The sequence below is a fragment of the Balaenoptera physalus genome, assembly GCF_965194825.1.
Source record: "Balaenoptera physalus genome assembly, chromosome: 19".
In the NCBI taxonomy this organism is placed as follows: domain Eukaryota; kingdom Metazoa; phylum Chordata; class Mammalia; order Artiodactyla; family Balaenopteridae; genus Balaenoptera; species Balaenoptera physalus.
This window is the reverse complement of record NC_138900.1, coordinates 54,628,714-54,652,877: the sequence shown is the minus strand read 5'-3', so window position 1 is coordinate 54,652,877 and position 24,164 is coordinate 54,628,714. Positions and strand designations below refer to the sequence as shown.

The 24,164-nt window shown below is 41.3% G+C and overlaps 1 protein-coding gene and 1 long non-coding RNA gene across 7 annotated transcripts in view; one reads left to right on the top strand and one right to left on the bottom strand.

The window, feature by feature from the left end:
- VAC14 (VAC14 component of PIKFYVE complex) overlaps positions 1–2,950 on the bottom strand; it is a 97,876-nt gene extending 94,926 nt beyond the window's left edge. For 3 of the 5 annotated variants that reach the window (XM_082439028.1, XM_082439027.1, XM_082439030.1), the window contains exon 1: positions 2,578–2,950. In XM_082439028.1, the coding sequence (XP_082295154.1) occupies positions 2,578–2,681 (104 nt within the window). In that variant the 5' untranslated portion in view covers positions 2,682–2,950. The remainder of the gene's footprint in view (positions 1–2,577) is intronic. The other 2 variants (XM_082439026.1, XM_082439029.1) reach the window with 1 other exon arrangement.
- Positions 2,951–3,040: 90 nt separating this feature from the next.
- LOC309649348 overlaps positions 3,041–24,164 on the top strand; it is an 83,417-nt gene continuing 62,293 nt past the window's right edge. For both annotated transcript variants that reach the window (XR_014257043.1, XR_014257044.1), the window contains exon 1: positions 3,041–7,271. This is a non-coding gene — a long non-coding RNA (uncharacterized lncRNA). The remainder of the gene's footprint in view (positions 7,272–24,164) is intronic.

Here is a 24,164-nt window from a genome sequence, read left to right as displayed (position 1 = left end):
CAGCACCCCATGTAGTACTGGTTCTGCCACCCGAGCAGATAGATGGGTTCCAGAAAACAGAAAGTGGCAGTTAAAACTACCATGGGGGTGTTCAAGTATGACATTTTATTAAGTATATACCTCCCTTTTGGAAGGGAAAACCATTCATTGTAATGGGGAAGCCTTTTGAGACAGATGAACCTGGGTTTTTAATCCAGGTTCTAGCTGTGAAACCTTGGGATGATTACTTACCCTCAAGGAGCCTGTTTCCTCATCTGTGAAATGGGGTAACACTACCTAGCTCATAGGGCAGCTGCGCAAAATAATGAGATGAGGGATGTACAAGGGCCAAATCCTCCTCCCCCCAAATAAGGCAGACAGCGTTTTACACGTGATCACTTTTTAAAATGATCAACGTTATGGACTGAATTGTGTGTCCCCCGCCCCCCGCCCCCGGTTCATACGACCCTAGTGGGAGTATTTGGAGATAGAGCCTATAAGGGAAGTAATTAAGGTTAAATGAGGTCATAAAGGTGTGGCCCTGATCCAATAGGATCAGTGTCTTTATAAACAGAGACACTACGAAGCTCCCAGGTGAAGCACAAATAAGTCCCTCTGTCCCTGAGCAAGTTGTGAAACACATACTCTGAGGAAGGACAAACAGGACACTGGTCGGGGAACTAAGATCCTGCAAGCCACAAGGTGCAGCCAAAAAAAAAAAAAAAGAAAGTGGTGCTTGATGAGAGAAGCAGCTAGGTGGTTCTGGACATACTGGATGTCAGAGCTGAATGGGAGGGTCCTTTTTAGTAAAATCCAAACCCTTTAGCCGAGGAGGAAACTAAAACTCAAAGCAGTTAAGGCAGTGGTTCTCAACCGGGGTGACTGTCTGTTCCCCAGGGGACATTAGGCAGTGTCTGGAGACATTTTTAGTTGTACAAGTGACAGAAAGCTACTGGTGTCTAGTGGGTAAAGATCAGGGATGCTGCTAAAAACCCTATAATGCACAGGACAGCCCACCACAACCAAGAATTATCTGTCCAAAAATATCAGTAGTGCTGAGGTTAAGAAACCCTGAGTTAAGGAATTTGCTGGAGGTCAAAGAATGAGTGTCACACAACAGACTAGATTAGAGCTGTACAAAGCGTTCTGCAGTGATGGAAATGTTCTAAAATCTGCACTGTCCATTATGGCAGCTGACAGCCACATGTGGCTGTTGAACATGTCAGATATGGGCAGTGTGACTGAGGAACTGGATAAAATTTTTATTTTCTCTTTAATAATTTAAACGTAAATAGCCACCCATGGCCAGTGGCTACCCTATTAGACAGGGCAAAACTACAATCTATATTTCCTGACGCCCAGACTGGCATTCTTTCACAGCCTGCCTCTTTCTATTCTTTTGAAATTACCCACCCACCAGACTTTATCACAACGATTTGGCTGGAAAAAAAAAATACAAATGTAAAATAACAGCAGAAAAACCTTAATGTTTGCAGTTAAACACCTTGTTTTGTAATTAAAAAAAAAAAAAAAAGCAAAATGTCAGATCATGGTTACAAATACAGTGGTACCCCGTTATCCAGTTTCAGTTACCAATGGTCAACAGCAGGTCAGAAAATATTAAATGGAAAATTCCAGAAATAAACAATTTCTAAGTTTTAAACTGTATGCGGTTCAGAGTGGTGAGATGAAATCCTGTGCTATCCCACCAGGACATTAGTCATCCCTTCCTCCAGCATATCTATGCTGTATATGATACCCACACACTTAGTAGCTTCTGGGTTATCAGATCGGCTGTCGGTATCGCAGTGCTTATGTTCAAATAGCCCTTGTTTTACTTAATAATGGCCCTAAAGTGCAATGCTGGTGATGCCGGTCATTAGGATATTCTCTTACTGTGCTTAAACTTTACCATACAAACGTATGTATGGGAAAAAACATAGTATATATAGAGCTTCGTATCATCCAAGGTTTCAGGCATCCACTGCGGGTCTGGGGACATATCCTCCACAGATAAGAGGGTACTACTGTACGTGTAATAAGACTGCAAAAACAAGAACAAATCATTCCTTCTTTCACTTGCAGGGAAGCGTGATATGACAGAGATAAACAGCCCTCTAAGCCTTGAGGTTTTGGCTGATTTATCCACTTGGTCAACTTACTGTCCCTTTCACTTCTCAGAAGCTGGGTAGGAAATAAGGCAGGTCAACATCGTTAGCAAATTCTCATGCTTCCCACCTCCCTCCCATCAGAGGTCACTCTCTGATTTGCTGGTTTGCATGGAGACCACACTGAGGACGCACCATGTGCCAGGCACTGTGCAAAGCACCACGCATACATTTCGTCCCTTCGTTCTCACGGCAGCCCCTTTGGGGTACCAGGAGGTTAAATAATTTGGCCCCATGTCACACAGTCAGAAGCAAAGCTGGGACTGCCAATCTCCTGCTCTTAAGCACGGCCCTAAGGGCCTGAAACCTGGAGTAGCAACACTGGCTGCAAAGGAGTGAGGAGCTGCCCGGAGGAGCGGGACCCCTGCAGAGCCAGGACTGAGTCCCGGCTCGGCTCTCCACGACCATCCCGGGTGCCCGCGGCTCTTACTTCTCGATCTCCAGTGCTGCCACCTTCCGCTTTTCGTAGAGCTTGTCATTGAGGGCGCGCACGATGTTGGGCGTGAGCGGCGCGAAATCCTTCTCGGGGTTCATGGTGGCAGCTCGGGGCGATCCCCGGAGCCCCGCGACTCCTCAGCCCGCGGCAGCCCGGGCCGCGCCGGGGCTAGGGGAGTCTGCGGCTCCGCGCTGCCTCCGGCGCCGGCTCATGGACCACGCCGCCCCGGGCCGCCTGTCTCGCTCCGCCGCCGCGCGCCGCCTCGGAACCCGGGCCTGGACCCAGTCTCCGTACACCTGCCCCTGGCCGCCAAACAGCTCACGAGACCCGCTCCTGGCCAGCACCTGCCGGGCTCAAGGGGCAGCGGCCATGTTACTCAGATCAGGTGACTTTGCACCGACTTCCGCCTTCCGCCGCTAGGACCCGCCCCTCGCCAGCCACGCCCCCGCACGCATCCGCAGGTGGATTAGCCACGCCCCCACAAGGCTCCACCTTCTCCCATCACACTCCTGCTTGTAGACCCCCACGGTATGGGTTTGGTTTGAGGCCTGCTTAGTAGGCTTGAATACCATGCACTCCGCTGCCTGCACGTGGTAGGCTTGGAACATGGTGGGCTTCTGTACACGTTCCTGAGAACGAAGGGGCTCTTGGAGCCTGACTCGGTTAGCATAATTTATTGTATATCTACTGAATCCACTAGTTCATCCACTGCTTAGTCACCAGCCAGTTTCTCGTATGCCAATGATTCCCAAATTAGAGTAACACCATCTTGATTTTTGCCATATCCTAGCCACTTGTACTATTATTTAAAAAATATTTTCTCTAATCAACGAACTTAAAAAAATTTTAAATTCCTACTTTAGCCTTGCTTATGCCCTATAATCATGGGTTTGAATAGTGATATATATATATTTCTAAAACACATAAATAAATTGCAGTTAAAAACAATAATCTGTCTATTGTGACCCCAAAAGTGGGTTCACCTCTTGGTGGGTATTGAGCCAAAAGTCACAACCAAGCCGAAGTTAGGGAGAAGGAAGCATTTATTATTTCTTGCAACAAGTAAGTAGAACACCAGTGATCTCTGCCAAAGCAGTGTCTCCCCCAACAGCAAATTTGGGGAAGTTTTAAGCTAAAGGTACATGGGTATTCATGAAGGGGCTTGAGCAGTGGAGAATTCAGCATAGAATTCGGGCCACAGTCGACAGAGTCCAAGCTTTAGTTGACTGAAGTCACGAGGGTCAACGTCATCATTCCATCCTCCTCCTAGGTGGGGGCCTTAGTTCTTGCAGTACTCAAAAACTGTATCAGATTGTTATGTACATCCCTTGAGGAGGAACTAGGACTCTGTTTTATAGTTGAACTGTTTTTCTTGACTGCTTTTCCTTTGTTCTTGCATTCCCTTACTTCCCTTAATATCAATGATTACTGAGACCTGTTCCAGGGCAGGCATTGTGGCCAGATTTAGGTCACAAAACAGCTTAGGCCGCTTCTCTTATGTCAAGAAAGGCTTGCCTGTTACTCTTTCTCAGGGACCCCCTACTCTACCTGCTTATACTACCACCTAAAATCTCAGGTACCAACAGTGGTTGTCACCCCACCATTTGGGACTCAGGATGTGTTATCATGCTCTGATACCTTGGAGGGCTGGGTTACAGACAGCAGAAGCCCCAAATGTGTTGCTTGCAGGTCTCCAGATGGATCCACTAGAAAGCAGCCCCTCCAAGTGCTTTGAAGTGTCACACTAAATCCTGGAACAGAAATTGAAGCTACGTGATAAAAATTTTAAGAGTACTTTATTGATTCAGTGTGGCTAAAGATACAGTAACAGGGAGATGCATCAGAGTTCCTTATCATAAGCTTCCACATTGGACAGGGACTTAGGACAAGGCTATATCACAGTGGAACCCAATGAGGATTCATATTGTTAAAAAACAAAATTCAGCTGAGTAAATTTGAGGATCTAATTGGCTTTATTCAACAATTTATGACTCTGGCAGCATCCCATCTAGCAGACAGGAGCTTCAAAGAGCTTCAAAGACTTTTATAGGCAGAAAGGGGAGGGGGCTGGGAAGGAACTGGATGGGTTCAGGTATGTCACCATCCTTGGGAGAAGGGGGTTGTTTATCATGCAGATTACCTCACCAGAGCTGATCAGGTAATTCCAGATTAATTAGTTAAAAGTCACATTCCTGGGAGAAGCTGAAACTACAATTAGGTTAGCTATTAAGTCTTGATTTGCTGACGTGGGTTTAGCACAAGTGACTCAGTTTGGGCTTGTTGTTTCTTTTTTTTTTTTAACAATGTGAACATAACACTGGTGGTACTTTTTTCTGAGTGAAAAGCACTCACTTAAAGCTTATAACAGTTTTGAAAATGGAGTGTTATTTTCAATCCACAGATCAGAATCTATGGGACACAAGTGAGGAGCTATAGGTGGGTAGAATTCTGAGATGACCCCTAAGAGTCCCTCCCTTTTGGGTATATGCCCTGTGCAAACCCCTCCCTTCAATTGTGATTGAGTCTTGTAAATATGACGGACTGTCATTCTAACAAGTATTATGTTATATAGCAGAGATTTTGCAGATGTAATTGAGGTACCTAATCATCTGACTGTGAGTTACTAAAAAGGGAGATTATTCTGAGTGGCTCTGACCTAATCACGTGTGGACTTAAAAGCCATTAGAAGAGATTTTAAGTGGGAGGGAGATTCTCCTGCTGACCTTGAGAAGTCAACAGTAACAACAGTGAACTGTTTATGACAGGTCATTTGGTAAGGACCTGAGAATGGTCTCCAGTTGCTAAAAATGGTCCCCTTTTGTCAGTTGCCAAGAAAATGGGACTTCAAATGGCTGCAAGGAAATGAATTTTGTCAACAAACTGAGAGAGTTTGGAAGGGACTCTTTCCCCAGTTGACTCTCCAGATGAGGATGCAGCTGGCTGGTTCATTAGCAGGGGGTTTTGAAGATGGAATTTTAAGAAAAGGGTTGGCAGGTATCTAAACACATATAGATCTAAGCTTTCATAAATGCTTCTCTGCCTTAAGTCTAGAGGAAGAAATTCTTCTTGATAAACTGGTAAGTTCTGCTGAAGTTTTCTTTTAGATTTTGGAGACAAGAATTTAACAACTTTGTGGTTTGTTACAAGACGTGTTTCAAAGCTGTAAGGTTCTTTTTTTTTCTAAGAACTACTTGTCTGTAGAAAGCCTTATTTCTCCCCCATCATTTCAACAATGTTTACTTTCTTTCATAAATGAGACTTCTGTGAGACCATCAGCATTGAATGAGATACACATTGAACCATGTTCGGCATCTGGTTTCAATTATTTTAGATTCAAGTGATGATCTAAGAAAGGAGGAGCCTCAGCTGAATTAGTTTGATTCTTCTAACGGTTTGGACTCAAAGCACCTGCCCATTTTACCATCCGCCTTCAGATTTCGGGGAGATTAAGAACTTAAGGTAGAGAATCTTTGAGACTGTTACAGAAAATTAAAAAATTCAGGTCTTTGTTCGTTAACTGGTCAGATGGAATTTGGGGGTCAGAAAGAACTAGAATGGTAAATTTAATTGTAACTCAAGTTGCACCCAATATTTAAAGACTACTAAATGTGCACGATACAGTAAAAATTCACACGGTAAGAAATTACTAAATGTTTAGAAATCCAAATTTTCACCTTTTTCTGTTTTTAGTACCCGCTCCCCGGGTGACAAAGTGGACTCAAGTTTCCGTTACCCCTTACCCCAACAAGGGGTGGTGGTACTACACGCTTACCTTGGGGAAACAACTTGCACTTTATAACTGGACAGGAAAATCGTTTGGTGAGAGAGAAGGCTAAAGGAAACGGAGGCAGGTGGCGTGACCGTAGCACAGGCCCGCGGTTACTCTTGAGGAGACGGCCTCAGCCCCAAACCACCTGGACCACCTAACAAAACCGCTTTTCCCGCCGAGTCTCACCCTCTGGCCATTAAGTCACCACAGCCCGCCCACCCGAAGCCGTCGTCGTGGTAACGCTGTTTGGTCCCACCCCAACCCTTCGCCCCGCCCACCGCCTTGTATATTTGTAGCCAGCCGGGCTTCGATTGGTCCATCCGTCCTTCACTCTGGGAGAGGTTCCGGGCTGCGGGGCTCTGGAACTCATATTTGAATTTGTGGCGCCGGGAGTTCGTGAGGTGAGGAATGGAGCCGGGCGTCTTGCTGGAGCCAACAAACTCGGTGGTGAGTGACCCTGAGGGAAGAAGGACGAAAAGGGCGGCCGAGGTGCAGGGACGCTGAGTCAAACAAGCCGCCTCGAGATGGGGGGCTTCAGCCGGGCTGCTTCCCTCCCTGAGGCAGCCCCTCTGTTCGCTTCCTCGCAGCCTCTAGGTTCTTTTTCTCACGTCGTTTTCCTCGCGTCTCAGAGACAACGCGCCCGCCCCTCTTCTGTCGCCCCTGGAGGGAGGCTCCTCCTGACGCTCCCTTTTCGTCTTCTTTGCCTAACGGTGTCTCTCAGTTCCTTCCCTCCCCAGTAGCAACCGTCCGACCCTGTCGTGCTTACACCTTCCCCAAGCGTACTTGACTCCTCCCGACCTCTTTCGTAATTATATCCGGCTCTCCATCACCAGCACTGTCAGAAACTTTCTCCCTGCCCTGGACAGTGTGGAAAAGACTCCTGAGCAACCTGAAGCGCGGTATAAAGCGCTACAGAAAGGTAAGCTCTTGTCCCAGTTGTTGACTCTGAATGAGGATGGATTCATATCGAAAAAAGGATTATTTTGTTCTTGGTCGGACCCTGTTGAGACATACATTTCGTATTGGCGTTATGAATACTGTCTAGACCTTAAAACAGAACAAAGCCAATAGGTCTGTTGGTGTACAAACTTTGAGGCGTGATCCAAAACATAAAAACAACCACTGGTAGAAAAGACTTCTTTTCGTTAATTTCTGTGTTTATTATGATCTGACTCCCCCCCCACCCAGCCCCCACGTACTGAATTTCAAATTGAGGTCAGAACCATTTAAGGAGTTTTACAGTGTAAATGGACATCTTTTCCTACATCCCCTGCGTTACTATGAAAATCTACTTTCTTTCCAGTTTGATAATTCAACTTCATATTCTGGATGTCCAGCCTCTGGAAACAGAGGTTCTTAACTTGGGTGTGTGTGTGTGTGTGTGTGTGTGTGTGTCATAGTTGCCTTGAAGAACCAAGAAAACCTTGGAGTTTTTTATAGAATATGACATGTAGAAATTTTATACCAATTTCAGGGAGTTTTAAAGTCCACTTTGAAGTATGGATATCCGAAGGACCTCAGTCCAGTTCTAGAGGTTTATTTCTATTTTTTTAAAAAGTAGAAGTAGTTAAACAGCCAAAGCAGCTAAGTGTTTTACTTCTAAAAAATGGCCGTCATTTAATTTGAGTTGTTTTAAGACTTGTAGTTCTCAAGGAAGTGGGGATTGAGAAGGCTGAAGCAGTTGTATTAGTGTTGCCAAACCAAACTTGGATTTGCTCCACCGTGTACAGTAAAGCCAATCTACTGACACTGGGTTGTGGTGAAGGAAAGTGCAGCATTTATTGCAGGCACCAAACAAGCAGTCAAGGTAGGTAATGCTCAAAAGGCCCAAATTCGCTGATGGCTTTCAGGGAAAGGTTTTTAAAGACCGGATGAGAAGAGAGGGTTGCCAGGTGTATGATCAGCCCATGGACATTCTTCTAATTGGTTGTTGGTGAGGTAATTGGGAGTCGATATCATTAAATCTTCTGGTTCCAGCTGGTCTGGGTCAGCATGCAGTTAACTTCTTCCACCTGATGTGGGTTTCAGTAACTGCAAAAGAGCGGAAGGATATGGCTTAGAACATTATCTATAGCCCTTAAGGAGGAACTAAAGGTCCTTGACTTTGTTTTATGGCTGAACTATTATTTGATCTTGCTTGATTGTTTTCCTTTGTTTCTGTATTTTCTCACTTCTGATTAAATTTTGTTCTTTGGGACTTGGGGAAGGCCTAGGAGGCTAAAGCTTTTCTACAAACAAGAGGCAGGTGGAGGACATGGGGGAGGGGAGAATCTGTGCTGGGAAGGCCCCATAGGATCCTACTCAGATACATTAGTAGCATAGCTTCAAAATGAGCACTGAGTTAAGAATTTTAGAGAAGATACTGAAATGCTTTCTAAAGTTATAGGAAGGTCATTCACAGATGAGGGTATGGGCACACAGGCATACAAGAAGACAGTTGATAAGATTTTGTATCTTTTTGAGTTAACATTAAAAAGTAGGAAAATTCTTTTTTATTTCAGAGTTCAATTTGATATTCAATTAAAAAATTTTTTTATTGGAGTATAGTTGATTTAGTTTCAGGTGTACAGCAAAGTGAATCAGTTATACATATAAAATTCTTGATCAACAGGGAGTTAAAATAATTTATGTGGCTTAATTTTTTGGATGTTTTATATTAAAATATTTTTTATTGTGAAAAAAATAACGTGTCCTGAATATAATTTATATTGTCAAGCATTACTTTTTTCACATTAGAACTTTAGTTCGCCTGAAACTTAGTTTGTGTATGATGTGATAAATAGCTTTTACTAAAACTTTTTCATTGTTCCATTGCTGTTTGCAAAACCATGGCTCATGGGCCAAATCTGACTCACCATCTGTTTTTGTAAATAAAATTCTGTTGGAACACAGGCACATCCATTTGTTTACTTGTTGTCTGGCTGTTTTTGTGCTACAATGTCAGAGTTGAGGAGTTGTGACAGAGACTGACTATATGGGCTTCAAAGCTTAATATATTACTGTCTAGCCCGTAACAGAACTTTGCCAACCCCTGAAATATGACATCCTTTCCTCGCCAATTGGATAATGTCATGTTCCCATATAGTTTCAATATATATGTGTTTGTTTTTGAGCTTTTCTAGTCTGTTGCATGTGTCTAGCTCTGCACATATAACAGTGTTTTAATTACTTTAGCGCTAAAATAGGGCAATATCCAATAGGTTAACTGCTTCCCTTACTCCCTATACCAAGTTGTTCTTTGCCTTATTTATTCTTGGCCCTTGGATCCTTCATACTATTTTTATTTTATTTTATTTTAATTTATTTATTTTTGGTTGCATTGGGTCTTCGTTGCTGCACGCAGGCTTTCTCTAGTTGCTGTGAGTGGGGGCTACTCTTTGTTGTGGTGCACGGGTTTCTCATTGCGGTCGCTTCTCTTGTTGCAGAGCATGGGCTCTAGGCATGTGGGCTTCAGTAGTTGTGGCTCGGGAGCTCTAGAGAGCAGGCTCAGTAGTTGTGGCGCATGGGCTTAGTTGCTCCGCGGCATGTGGGATCTTCCTGGAGCAGGGCTCGAACCTGTGTCCCCTGCATTGGCAGGCAGATTCTTAACCACTGCGCCACCAGGGAAGTCTCCTTCATACTAATTTTTATGATCAGTTTATTAAATACCATGAGAAATCTTTTTGGGGTTTCAATAGGAATTGCGTTGAAATATACACGTTAATTTGGGAAGAGTTGGCATCTTTACAATATTCAGTCTTTCCATCCGTGAACATAGTGTATCCTGATTTTTTTCATGTGTTTTATTTTTTATTTTATTTTATTTTTGGCCGTGGGGCATGTGGGATCTTAGTTCAAACCCATGCCCCCTGCGGTGGAAGTGCAGCGTCTTAACCACTGGACCACCAGAGAAGTCCCTGTTTTCATATCTTTTAATGTGATATTAAGATTGTTTAGAGTGTTCATAAGGGAGATTGGTCTTGGTTTTGCTTTCTTGTGATTGTCTGGTTTTAGAATTAGGAGAATGTCTGACTTCTTTAAATGATTTGAGATGTGTTGTATTCTCTATTTCTGGAAAGATTTTGTATAGGATTGGTATTTTTCTGTTAAATATTTGATAGAAAACACCAATGCATCCATCCAGACCTGGTACTTTGTGAGGAGGTTTTAATGAAATTTAAGAAATGAGAGTAAATTCTATTTGCCTATAACTTACCATTTCTGGCACTTTATTTCTTCTTGTAGATTCAAGTTTTCATCAGTTTTCTTCAGTATGAAAAACTTCCTTTCACATTGCTTATGGTATGGCTTGTTGGTAATGAATTCTGTTAGTGTTTTTTTTATTTTTTATTTTAATTATTTTTGACTCTGTTGGGTCTTCGTTGCTGCACGCAGGCTTTCTCTAGTTGCGGTGAGGGGGGGCTACTCTTCGTTGCGGTGCGCGGGCTTCTCATTGTGGTGGCTTCTCTTGTTGCTGAGCACAGGCTCTAGAGCACGCAGGCTTCAGTAGATGCAGCACGTGGGCTCAGTAGTTGTGGCTCGTGGGCTCTAGAGCGCAGGCTCAGTAGTTGTGGTGCACCGGCTTAGTTGCTTCAGGCATGTGGGATCTTCCCAGAGCGGGGCTTGAACCCTTGTCCAATGCATTAGCAGGCAGATTCTTAGCCACTGCACCACCAGGGAAGCCCTGTTAGTGTTTTTTTAACTTGAAAATGTTTTTAGTTAATATATTTTTTAAATTTTTATTTATTTATTTTTTAAGAATTTTTAAAAAAAATTAATTAATTTATTTTATTTATGGCTGTGTTGGGTCTTCGTTTCTCTGTGAGGGCTTTCTCTAGTTGTGGCAAGCGGGGGCCACTCTTAATCGCGGTGCGCGGGCCTCTCACTATCGCAGCCTCTCTTGTTGTGGAGCACAGGCTCCAGACGCGCAGGCTCAGTAATTGTGGCTCACGGGCCCAGTTGCTCCGCGGCATGTGGGTTCTTTCCAGACCAGGGCTCGAACCCCTGTCCCCTGAATTGGCAGGCAGATTCTCAACCACTGCGCCACCAGGGAAGCCCTTAATATATATTTTTTTAAAGGTGTGACTCATGTCTTGTATTATGGCCGACTTGGCCCTTTCCTTCCTTACCTTTGTCACATCCAGTTCCTTGCCTAGATGTTTGGAATCTTGTCTCTTCTTCCACATCTTCCAAAGCATCAATCCCCACTACTCCACTCCTCTTTAGAGTCAGCTCTGACCTCAGCCTCACTTGGGGCTTGAGGTTAAGATTTTTGAGAACAGTGGGAGTAGCGGCATGTGACCATAGAAGGAGAGGCCTGAGAACTGGACCCAAAGTGACAATCAGTTTTGGACAGGAAGACGCAGGACATGAGTAGGAAAAGACAGACAAAGAAACAGAACACATGGGAGAAGCACATGAGGGCATTTGTGTGCACCCAAAAGAAAATGTGCGAGAATGTACCTGCAAAATTAATCTTAAAGGAACCACGTTTTGTGCCAAAAAAATACTAATTCCCTATGTGACCTCAGGCAATTTTTTTCCTGTCTAAAACATAAGCTTCTCCTTAAGATGAAGGGGTAAACCAAGGTGATTTCTGAGAAACTTCCAGAGCTAAGATACTGTGACAACGACCTGTGGGTCACAGAATTGATGTGAGTGAATGGACTGCCTTTAATGAGTCTAAACCCTCAGCCCAGGGAGCAGAGATCCAGGGATGAACTGGAGCGTAGGGAAGTGGAGGAGAGAGGAACTTGAGTACAAAACTTTGTGTACACGTGCACTTCTTTGGCAAAGGGTCCAGAACTATCAGCGGGGTCGGTGGCTCAAAGGATCTGAAGATCTGGGTCTTGGAGACTTTTCTGTTTTGGAAACTGCATGGCTCCGAGACCGCCAAACCCAGCCCTCACCTTCCCTTCCGGCTCCCAGCAAGTCAAAGTCTATTGATCCAGGGAGAGAGGAGGTTTTTAGTTAGATATTTGGAGTCATTCTTATCTTTGTTCTCCTGTATGTAATGTCTTTTATTTTTTTCCTGGCTGCTGCTTTTTTTAAAAAGTCGGTTTTATTGAGGCTTAATTTACATATGGTAAAATTCACTCTGTTTAGGAATATAGTTCTTAGAGTTTTGATAAATGTAAACAGTGGTAAACTACCACCATAATCAAGATATAGAGTATTTCTGTAAGTTTATAAAGTTCTCTCATGCTCCTTTATCAATTCTCAGACCCCATACCTATCCTCTAGCAATTGCTAATCTGATATCTGCCACTATAGGTTTGCATTTTGAGAACATCATGTTAATGGAATTCTGTATGCCTTTTATGTCTAGCTTCTTTAACTTAGCGTAATGCATTTAAGATTCATCTACGTTGTTGCATGTATCAGTAGTTTATTCCTTTTTTTGTGTGAGTAGTACTCCATTATACATATGTACCATAATCTGTTTATCCATTAGCCAGTTAATGGACATTTGGGTTGTTTCCAGGCTTTGGCTATTAGCAATAAAGCTGCTGTAACCATTTGCCTACAGGTCGTAGATCTTTATTTTTGCTGAGTGACTACCTAGGAATGAAACTACTAGGTCATATAAGTGTATGTTTAACATCCTAAAATACTGCCAAACTTTTTTCCAAAGTGGCTCTTCCATTTGTTTTCCTCTCCTCAGCACATGACATTTCTAGTTATTCTACATTCACATCAGCTCTTGATGATGTTAGTAGTTTAAATTTAACTATTCCATTCCATTCTATCAGCGTGTACTGATGTTTCACTGTAGTTTAAAAAAAAAATTTTTTTTTAATGTTGGCTCTGCTGGGTCTCTGTTGTGGCACAAGGGCTTCTCTAGTTGCGGCATGCAGGCTTAGTTGCCCCCCGGCATGGGGGATCTTAGTTCCCCAACCAGGGATCGAACCCACGTCCCCTGCATTGGAAGGCGGATTCTTAACCACTGGACCACAAGGGAATTCCCTCATTGTAGTTTTAATTGCATTTCTCTGAGGACCAATGATGTAGAGCATCTTTCATGTATTTATTTTCTGTATGTATATCTTCTTTGGTGGAGCATTATTAAAATCTTTTGTCTATTTTTTGGACAGCTTTATTGTGTTATAATTAACTACAGCAAATTACATATAATTAAATCATAGTTTGATATGTTTTGGCATATGGATACACCCATTAAATCATCACTACAATCAAATTAATGTACATGCTACAACATGGATGGACCTTGAAGACGTATGCTTAGTGAAAGAAGCCAGTCACAAAAGGCCACATGCTGTATGAGTCTCTTTACATAAAATATCCAGAATAGGCAATCCATAGAGACAGAATGTAAATTAGTGGTTGCCAGGCACTGGGACAGGGGAGAATGGGGAGTGGGTATGGGGTTTTTTTTTTTTTTTTTTTTTTTTTTTGAGTAGACATGGGGTTTTGGGGGGGATGATGAAAATATTTGGAATTAGATACTTGTGATGGCTGCATAGGTTGTGAATATTCTAAAAAACTACTGAACTGTGCAGTTTAAAAGGCAAATTTTATGGTATGTGAATTATATCTCAATAAAGCTGTTCAAAGAAAGGGAAAAAACTGCTAGTTGTGATCCATTTATGGGTTATTCAAACAGCATTGTTTATAATTGCAAATACTTGGAAACTAACTTAATGTCCATCAGTAGAAGAATGAGTATAGAAATGGTTGCATACCTTCAGAATGAAAAAGTGAAGAAGGTATTAAAATAATGAAGTGAAATATGGATCAATATGATGAACATCACAATCATAGTTTGAGCAAAAAAAAAAAAAGATAGCAGAGTAATCTCTAACAGGTATAATACCAAATTAAAGTTTAAAAATATGTTATAGAACACAATATAATTTATTAAAAGTATAAAATTGAACATGGGGACCATAAACATCAGTTTCCAGATAGTAATTAGTTGTGGAGATAACTAGTGGTATGTACTTGTAGTGGAGGAAGGGAAGAGAGGAAGAATGTCATTAAGGAAGAATTTATAGTGTGTTTAAGCTATATTTGGCAATGTGTTATTTCTTAAGCTCTATGATAGGTATATAGGAGTTAGTTTTACTTGATTTTTTACTTTTAGAATATTTCAAATAATTTTTATAAGAAAATGCAAAGGACACAACAAAATGGAGGTAGAACCTGGAAGGAATAAATAAGGTAAATTTTTTCTCCTTACAAAAGAACACAGGGACTTCCCTGGCAGTCCAGTGGTTAAGACTCCATGCTTCCAGTGCAGGGGACGCGGGTTCAATCCCTGGTCGGGGAACTAAGATCCTGCATGCGTGGCCAAAAAAATAAAATGAAATGAAATAAAATAAGCCCTGATGACTCTCAAAAAAAAAAGCACAATAGCAAATGTACCACTGAGGATAGATAACAACCAATTGAGAAAAGGATGTTGGGGGAAGACTGATTTGCATTCATGAAGTCGTAATCGTATAACTTCTTTTAAAGAAGTTGTGGTTTCCTTTGGAAATACTACACCAAGCAAAAATGTAAAGCATGATGACCTGAACGCAATTTCACTAATGCATATTTTGTAAAGTGGTTCTGCTCTCAGAAGTCAATCAAGTAGTCTCGGAGGAAAACAAGGATGTGGGGTGTGAGGAAAAGCCATAAGGAGATCTTTCTTACATGGGAGAGGAGCTCAGTTAAAAGGTAATCACCTAATCAGGAGGTCCCATGAGAAACAGATAACACAGCTGAAACGAGGGTAACTTGAATGGTTTCTAGTTTATTGGTATCAGTCCCTATTCTGGTTTTAGGGAATTATAAAGATTTGATCCCTGTCCTCAAGGAGGATAGGAATTTATTCTAACTACACCATCAAGCCTGTTACCTGGAAAGAGAAATTTTTGTAGAGAGGGCTTTATAGGAGTTGTAAGTTCAGAGTGCTAGGGTCATTTAAAAAGCACTACTCGCAGAGAAATGAAGCAAACAGGAGGCCTTCCAGAAACCCAGACCTGCAGAATATGCATAGAAATTATTAGAACTCTCTACAGCTTCTTAAATTTAGAGACAGTCTCTGGTGTGGGTTGAATTGTGTCCCCCCTGCCCCAAAACATGTTTAAGTCTTTGACCCTTGTTACTTGTGAATATGATTTTATTTGGAAATAAGGTTTTTGAAGATTTTATCCAAGTTAAGATGAGGTCATACAGGATTAGGGTGGGTCCTGATCCGGTGTCTGGTTTCTTTACAAGAGAAAGAAGAAGGAGATTTGAATACAGAGACAGAGCACACACACTGAGGGAAGATTCTGGCCATGTGATGATGGAAACAGATTGGAATTACGCAGCTGCAAACCAAAGAACACAAAGGATTTTCAGCAACCACTAGAAACTAAAAAGAGGGAAAGTGGGAGCCTTCTCTCAAGTCCTCAGAGGGAGCATGGCCCTGCTGCTACCTTGATTTCAGACTTCTAATCTCCAGAACTGAGAGAGGATAAATTTCTGTTGTTTTAAACCTCTCAGTTTGTATGGTAGTTTGTCACTGCTGTCCTAATAACATTCTTCATCTTCATTACTTTTGCTAGGCACTGCCTAGTTCCCTACAGCAATTAGCAATACAATACTTTAAAATGCAAATAACTACTGTGCTTGCTTGGTGAGACATAAATTAAAAGAAAAACACTGGGTAGGTAAGATTTTTTTGTTTTTGCATAATGGAGGAAAAGATAACCTAAAATACCCTCTCCTACAAACATATATATATATATATCATATAAAAGTAAAGTCCCCAGGGTCCAGAAACAAAGTGCTGGAAGAAAAGAGCAATAAGGCTGCAGGCTGATCAAACTGCTATACTGAGAGTAAGGAGATACAGGTCTCAGTAATCAAGAGGCTTGAGTTTTATTTTTTTTAATTAATTAATTTATTTTTGGCTGCATTGGGTCTTCGTTGCTGTGCACAGGCTTTCTCTAGCTGCGGCAAGTGGGGGCTACTCTTCGTTGTGGTGCACAGGCTTCTCATTGCTGTGGCTTCTCTTGTTGCGGAGCACGGGCTCTAGGGGCGCGGGCTTCAGTAGTTGTGGCTCGTGGGCTCTAGAGTGCAGGCTCAGTAGTTGTGGCGCATGGGCTTAGTTGCTCCGCGGCATGTGGGATCTCTCTGGACCAGGGATCGAACCCGTGTCCCCTGCATTGGTAGGCGGATTCTTAACCACTGTGCCACCAGGGAAGTCCCGAGGCTTGAATTTTAGAGACATACAGCCTCAAGAGATGAGGTCTTGGGGTCCTGAAGAGTCAAGTGGTTAGGAATCAGATCCCTGCAATTGGCCCTTCTTTATTTAATATAATTACTAATATATTAACAATTAAAAATACATTGATTTGATAGTTACCATCTTATTATTTGTCTCATTTTTTTTCTTTTTTTCTTTCTGTTGGATTGATTTTTTAAATAATTTCATTTCCCCCCTCTGTTCTATATTCTTGATTTATCAAATCTATCATTGCCTTACATTTACTCTCATGTTTTCATATTTTGCTATTATTTTATATTTTAATTTTCTATGTATTTAAAATCCCCTAAGACGTTATCGTTATTGTAGATTTACCTTTTTTTGTGACTTTTCATTCCTTCCTCTCCTAACTTCCATTGGTGGGATCATTTTCCTTCTGCCCGAAGAATGCCCTTCAATATTTATTTGAATATGGATTTGTTGAGGACAGATTCTCATAATTTTTCATATATCTGAAAAAAGTCTTCATTTCACCTCCATTGATGAAGGATAGTTTTGTCAGTTATGGATCGATAGTTTGGTTTTCCCATCCCTTTGAGGGTGTAATTCCATTGCCTTCTGGTCTTTACTGATTTTCCTTAGAAGTTAGCTATCAGACTTACTTCTACACCTTTAAAAGGAACTTACCTCTTTGACTCCGTTTAAGATTTTCCCTTTTTGATTTTCAGTACTTTTAATATGGTGTGCCTAGGCTTATATATTTTTTTAATAATGCATACTGTTTATCCTTTTGTAGGGTTGAATCATGGCTTGATATATTTTACCAGTTTTGTAAAATTCTTGATCAGTTCTTCTCAGACATAGCTTCTTCCCCATTCTCTCCCTTTACCCCAGTAAGTTCTCTTGTCCCATTTTCAGTCGTTTTCTATCCCTTCCCCTCCAACCCTAGGCAACCACTAATGTGCTTTTTGACTTTATAGATTTGTTTTGACTTTCTCTAATGTCATATAAATGAAATTATACAGTATGTACTGTTTTGTATCTGGTTTCTTTTTCTTAGTATTATGTTTTTGACATTAACTCCTGTTTTAGTGTGTATCAGTATTATGGTATTTCTATGGAATGAAATTCTTTTTTTTTTTTTTTTTTTTTGCTGCACCGCGTGGCTTGCAGCTATTAGTTCCCCACCCAGGGATGGAACCTGTGCCCCCTGCAGTGGAAGCACAGAGTCCTAACCACTGGACCACCAAGGAATTCCCTGGTGTTTCTATATCTATATTTATATATTATAATTTGTTTATCTATTTGTATGTTGATTGACATTTGGGTTGTTTCCAGTTTGAAGCCATTATAAATAAAGTTGCTGTGAACATTTGTATGCAATCTTTGGGTTAAGTACCTAGGAAGTGGAATTGCTGGATCACACAGTAATTGTTCAATTTTATAAGAAACTGTCAAACTGTTTTCCAAAGTATTTATATGATTTTATGTTCCCTTCAGGAATGTATGAGAGTTGCAATTCTCCATATCCTTGTCAACACTTGGAACTATTAATTATTTGAATTTTAACTGTTCTAGTGGATATTTATTTATATCTCTTTGTGGTTTTAATTTGTACTTTACTGGTGTCTAATGACATTGACCATGTTTTTATGTGTTCATTGGGTATTCAGATAGTGTTCAGGATGTGTCTATCCAGATCTTTTGCCAATTTAAGAACTGGCTTGTCTTTTTATTGAGATATAAAAGTTCCTTATATATTCTGTATAAAAGTACTTGGTCAATTACACATGTTCAGAATATCTTCTAGTCTGAGACTTGCATTTTCATTGTTTAATGATGTCTGTTCTAGAGGAGAAGTTTTTAATTTTGATGATGTCCAGTTTATCCGTTTATAATTTCATGATTGATGCATTTTGTGTCCTGAGAAATCTTTGTCTACCTCAAGGTCACAAAGATTTTCTTTCTGGGATTTATAGTTTCAGCTTTTGTATTTAGATCTCTGATCTATTTTGTGTTAATTTTTGTGTGAGGGGAGGGCTAAGATTCACTTTTTCCATATGGATATCCAATTCTTCTAGTACCATTTTTACCTCCCCAATTGAATTACCATTGATTCTGGTAAGGAAAGGAGTACCACATTTTTATTATCTATTATTTTTGGCTGTGTTGGGTCTTCGCTTTCGTGCAAGAGCCCTCTCCAGTTGCGGCGAGCCGGGACCACTCTTCACCGCGGTGCGCGGGCCTCTCACCGTTGCGGCCTCTCCCATTGCGGAGCACAGGCTCCAGACGCGCAGGCTCAGCAGTTGGGGCCCACGGGCCCGGCCACTCCATGGCATGCGGGATCCTCCCGGACCGGGGCACGAACCCGTGTCCCCCGCATTGGCAGGCGGACCCCCAACCACTGCACCACCAGGGAAGCCCAGTACCACCTTTTTGAACAACCCTTCTGTGGTAACAATTACAATCTATCAAAAAGATGGAAGTTTAACTGCTTGAATAAAATGGAGAACAACCAAAAGCAGGCAGGAACTGGAGGAGTATCTGTTTGGAAAAGGGGAATGGCACTGCATGAGTTTCCCATGTGTATCACATTTATTACTCCAATATGCAGGCCAAGCTAAAACTTAAATAGGATTTTTGAGAGCAGGATTTGGGGTGACCTCAGCAGCTGGAAAGTGAGTAAGGAAATGACAGAATCACAAAGGGGAGCTCTAAATTTTGTTTATAAACTCACCCATATCATCACCTGACCCCTGAACTGGGCGTGCATGAGACTGTTTTCAGGCAGTCCAGGCAAATCCAAAAGATCTGAACAGATACTTCAACTGTTGCCCATCAAAGGAAAAACAGTTTGGTGTTTGACTTCAGCCGAGTTAACTGCTTGTTGCAATAGAAATATCAGGATTCTTCAGAGAACCACAAAATAATTCAGAATCTCTACAAATCATTCAGAATGTCCGAGATATAGTCAAAAAAATCTAGACATACAAAGAAACAGGAAAATGTGAATTTTGTCCAAGAGAAAAGACAATAAATGGAATCTGACCTCAACACGATTGAGACATTGAATTAGAACATAAGGATTTTTTATGCCTTTTTTCTTTTTCTTTTCTTTTTTTTTTTTTTTGGCCGTGTGGCATGTGGGATCTTAGTTCCCTGCCCAGGGATTGAACCTCTGCCCCCTGCAGTGGAAGCGTGGAGTCTTAACCACTGGACGGCCAGGGAAGTCCCTAGAACATAAGGATTTTAAAGCAAACATCATAAGTATGCTCAATAATATAAAGGGAAATTTGTTGTAATAAATTAAGAAATAGGAAATCTCACCAGAGAAGTAGAAACTAATTTTAAGAAGTGGTGTGGGACTTCCCTGGTGGTGCAGTGGTTAAGAACCTGCCTGCCAATGCAGGGGACACGGGTTCGAGCCCTGGTCCGGGAAGATCCCACATGCTGTGGAGCAGCTAAGCCCGTGCACCACAACTACTGAGCCTGTACTCTAGAGCCGGCGAGCCGCAACTACTGAAGCCTGTGCACCTAGAGCCTGTGCTCCGCAACAAGAGAAGCCACCGCAATGAGAAGCCCGCGTACCACAATGAAGAGTAGCCCCCGCTCACGGCAACTAGAGAAAGCCTGCGCTCAGCAACAAAGACCCAACTCAGCCAAAGATAGATAAATAAATAAATAAGTTTATTAAAAAAAAGTGGTGGTGGGGAATTCTAGAGTTGAAAAAAACAGTACCCCCCCACCCAAATCAGTAGATGGGCTTAACAGCAGATTCGCATAACAGGAGAGTTAGTGAACTTGGAGACAGACCAATATAAATATCCAACGTGAAGATAAGAGAAAAAAGACTAATCAAAAGTGAACAGATGGGAACTATACTCAGTATTTTGTAAAAGGGAAAAGAATCTGATAAAGAATAATATACATACATATATATGTGTATATATATCTGAATCACTGTGCTGTACACCTGAAACTAACATGACATTGTAAATCAGCTATACTCCAATTTAAAAAAAAAAGTGAACAGAGCCTCAGTGACACATGGAACAATATCAAGATATCTAATATACACCTAATTTGAGTGCCAGAAGAAGAGGCAGAAAGAGAGGGGCAAAACAATAATAAGAATATGAAGAGACAATGAAAATTTACTAAATGAGGCGAAAGACATAAATTTACAGAATGCAACGAAAAGCAGGGCAAATACAAAGAAAATGACAGCAAGGCTTGAGATTGTAGTCAAACTGTTTGAAAACCAAGATTAAGAGAAAATATTGAATGCATCTAGGGTAAAATGACATATTACTTATAGAACAGAACAGTATGAATTAGCATTCATTTTTCTCATAAACAGCAGAGGCCAGAAACCAAAGGAATGATGTCTTTAAAGTATTGAGAGAAAAAAAAACCCCAAACCAAACCCTTGTTAAACCTTCATTCTCTCTTCAGCAAAAATATCTTTTGAGAATGAAGGTCAAATAAAGCATGCTTTATTTATTTATTTATTTTGGCTGCGCCACATAGTGTATGGGTTCTTAGTTCCCTGACCAGGGATCGAACCCGTGCCCCCTGCAGGGGAAGTGCAGAGTTTTAACCACTGGACCACCAGGGAAGTCCCCAAATAACGCCTGTTTTAGATAAGTAAAAACTTAGAGAATTTTCTGCCTGCAGGTCTTCACTATAAGGAATGCTGAAGGAAGTTCTGAAATACCTAGGCACCTTTCTTGAAAATCAGTCAACCTAATGTGCATTATTCTATTCCTGGACTCACTGTTCTGCTGATTTATATGGCTCTCCCTTATGCTGCTACCATATACTGTTTTGAAATTAGGTATAATAATTCTCTAAGTCTGTAATACTTAATATCTAGTAGTGTCCCTCTTTTATTTTATTTATTATTAGTCATCCATTTTATACACCTCAGTGTATACATGTCAGTCCCTCTCTCCCAATTCATCACACCATCACCCCCACCCGCCGCTGCTTTACCCCCTTGGTGTCCATACGTTTGTTCTCTACATCTGTGTCTCAATTTCTGCCCTGCAAACCGGTTCATCTGTACCATTTTTCTAGGTTCCACATATATGCGTTAATATATGATATTTGTTTTTCTCTTTCTGACTTACTTCACTCTGTGTGACAGTCTCTAGATCCATCCACATCTCTACAAATGACCCAATTTCATTCCTTTTTATGGTTGAGTAATATTCCATTGTATATATGTACCACATCTTCTTTCTCCATTTGTCTTTCGATGGGCATTTAGGTTGCTTCCATGACCTGGCTATTGTAAATAGTGCTGCAATGAACACTGGGGTGCATGTGTCTTTTTGAATTATGGTTTTCTCTGGGTATATGCCCAGTAGTGGGATTGCTGGGTCATACGGTAATTCTATTTTTAGTTTTTTAAGGAATCTCCATACTGTTCTCCATAGTGGCTGTATCAATTGACATTCCCACCAACAGTGCAAGAGGGTTCCCTTTTCTCCACACCCTCTCCAGCATTTGTTGTTTGTAGATTTCCTGATGATGCCCATTCTAACTGGTGTGAGGTGATACCTCACTGTAGTTTTGATTTGCATTTCTCTAATAATTAGTGATGTTGAGCAGCTTTTCATGTGCTTCTTGGCCATCTGTATGTCCTGTTCGGAGAAATGTCTATTTAGGTCTTCTGCCCATTTTTTGATTAGGTTGTTTTTTTAATATTGAGCTGCATGAGTTGTTTATATATTTTGGAGATTAATCCTTTGTCCATTGATTTGTTTGCAAATATTTTCTCCCATTCTGAGGGTTGTCTTTTCGTCTTGTCTGTAGTTTCCTTTGCTTTGCAAAAGCTTTTAAGTTTCGTTAGGTCCCGTTTATTCTTGTTTTTTTCTTAAATTTATTTATTTTTATTTATTTATGGCTGTGTTGGGTCTTCGTTTCTGTGCGAGGGCTTTCTCTAGTTGTGGCAAGCGGGGGCCACTCTTCATCGTGGTGCGTGGGCCTCTCACCATCGCGGCCTCTCCTGTTGCGGAGCACAGGCTCCAGACGCGCAGGCTCAGCAATTGTGGCTCACGGGCCCAGTCGCTCTGTGGCATGTGGGATCCTCACAGACCAGGGCCCGAACCTGTGTCCCCTGAATTGGCAGGCAGACTCCCAACCACTGCGCCACCAGGGAAGCCCTATTATTATTTTTATTTCTGTTACTCTAGGAGGTGGATCAAAAAAGATCTTGCTGTGATTTATGTCAGACTGTTTTTCCTATATTTTCCTCTAAGAGTTCTATAGTGTCCAGTCTTACATTTAGGTCTCTAATCCATTTTGAGTTTATTTTTGTGTATGGTGTTAGGGAGTGTTCTAATTTCATTCTTTTACATGTAGCTGTCCAGCTTTCCCAGCACCACTTACTGAAGAGACTGTCTTTTCTCCATTGTATATCCTTGCCTCCTTTGTCATAGATTAGTTGACCACAGGTGCGTGGGTTTATCTCTGGGCTTTCTATCCTGTTCCATTGATCTGTGTTTCTGTTTTTGTGCCAGTAGCATATTGTCTTGATTACTGTAGCTTTGTAGTATAGTCTGAAGTCAGGGAGTCTGATTCCTCCAGCTCTGTTTTTTTTTTCCCTCAAGACTGCTTTGGCTATTTGAGGTCTTTTGTGTCTCCATACAAATTTTAAGATTTTTTGTTCTAATTCTGTAAATAATGCCATTGGTAATTTGATAGGGATTGCATTGAATCTGTAGATTGCTTTGGGTAGTATAGTCATTTTCACAATATTGATTCTTCCAATCCAAGAACATGATATATCTCTCCATCTGTTTGTATCATCTTTTTTTTTTTCTAACATCTTTATTGGAGTATAATTGCTTTACAATGGTGTGTTAGTTTCTGCCTTATAACAAAGTGAATCAGTTATACATATACATATGTTCCCATATCTCTTCCCTCTTGCATCTCCCTCCCTCCCACCCTCCCTCACCCACCCCTCTAGGTGGTCACAAAGCACCGAGCTTATCTCCCTGTGCTATGCAGCTGCTTCTCACTAGCTATCTATTTTACGTTTGGTAGTGTATATATGTCCATGCTACTCTCTCACTTTGTCACAGCTTCTCCCTCCCCATATCCTCAAGTCCATTCTCTAGTAGGTCTGTGTCTTTATTCCCGTCTTATCACTAGGTTCTTCATGACCTTTTTTTTTTTTTCCCCTTAGATTCCATATATATGTGTTAGCATACTGTATTTGTTTTTCTCTTTCTGACTTACTTCACTCTGTATGACAGACTCTAACTCCATCCACCTCACTACAAATAACGAAATACAATTTCGTTTCTTTTTATGGCTGAGTAATATTCCATTGTATATATGTGCCACATCTTCTTTATCCATTCATCTGATGATGGACATTTAGGTTGTTTCCATGTCCTGGCTATTGTAAATAGTGCTGCAGTGAATATTGTGGTACATGTCTCTTTTTGAATTATGGTTTTCTCAGGGTATATGCCCATCAGTGGGATTGCTGGGTCATACGGTAGTTCTATTTTTAGTTTTTTAAGGAACCTCCATACTGTTCTCCATAGTGGCTGTATCAATTGACATTCCCACCAATACTGCAGGAGGGTTCCCTTTACTCCACACCCTCTCCAG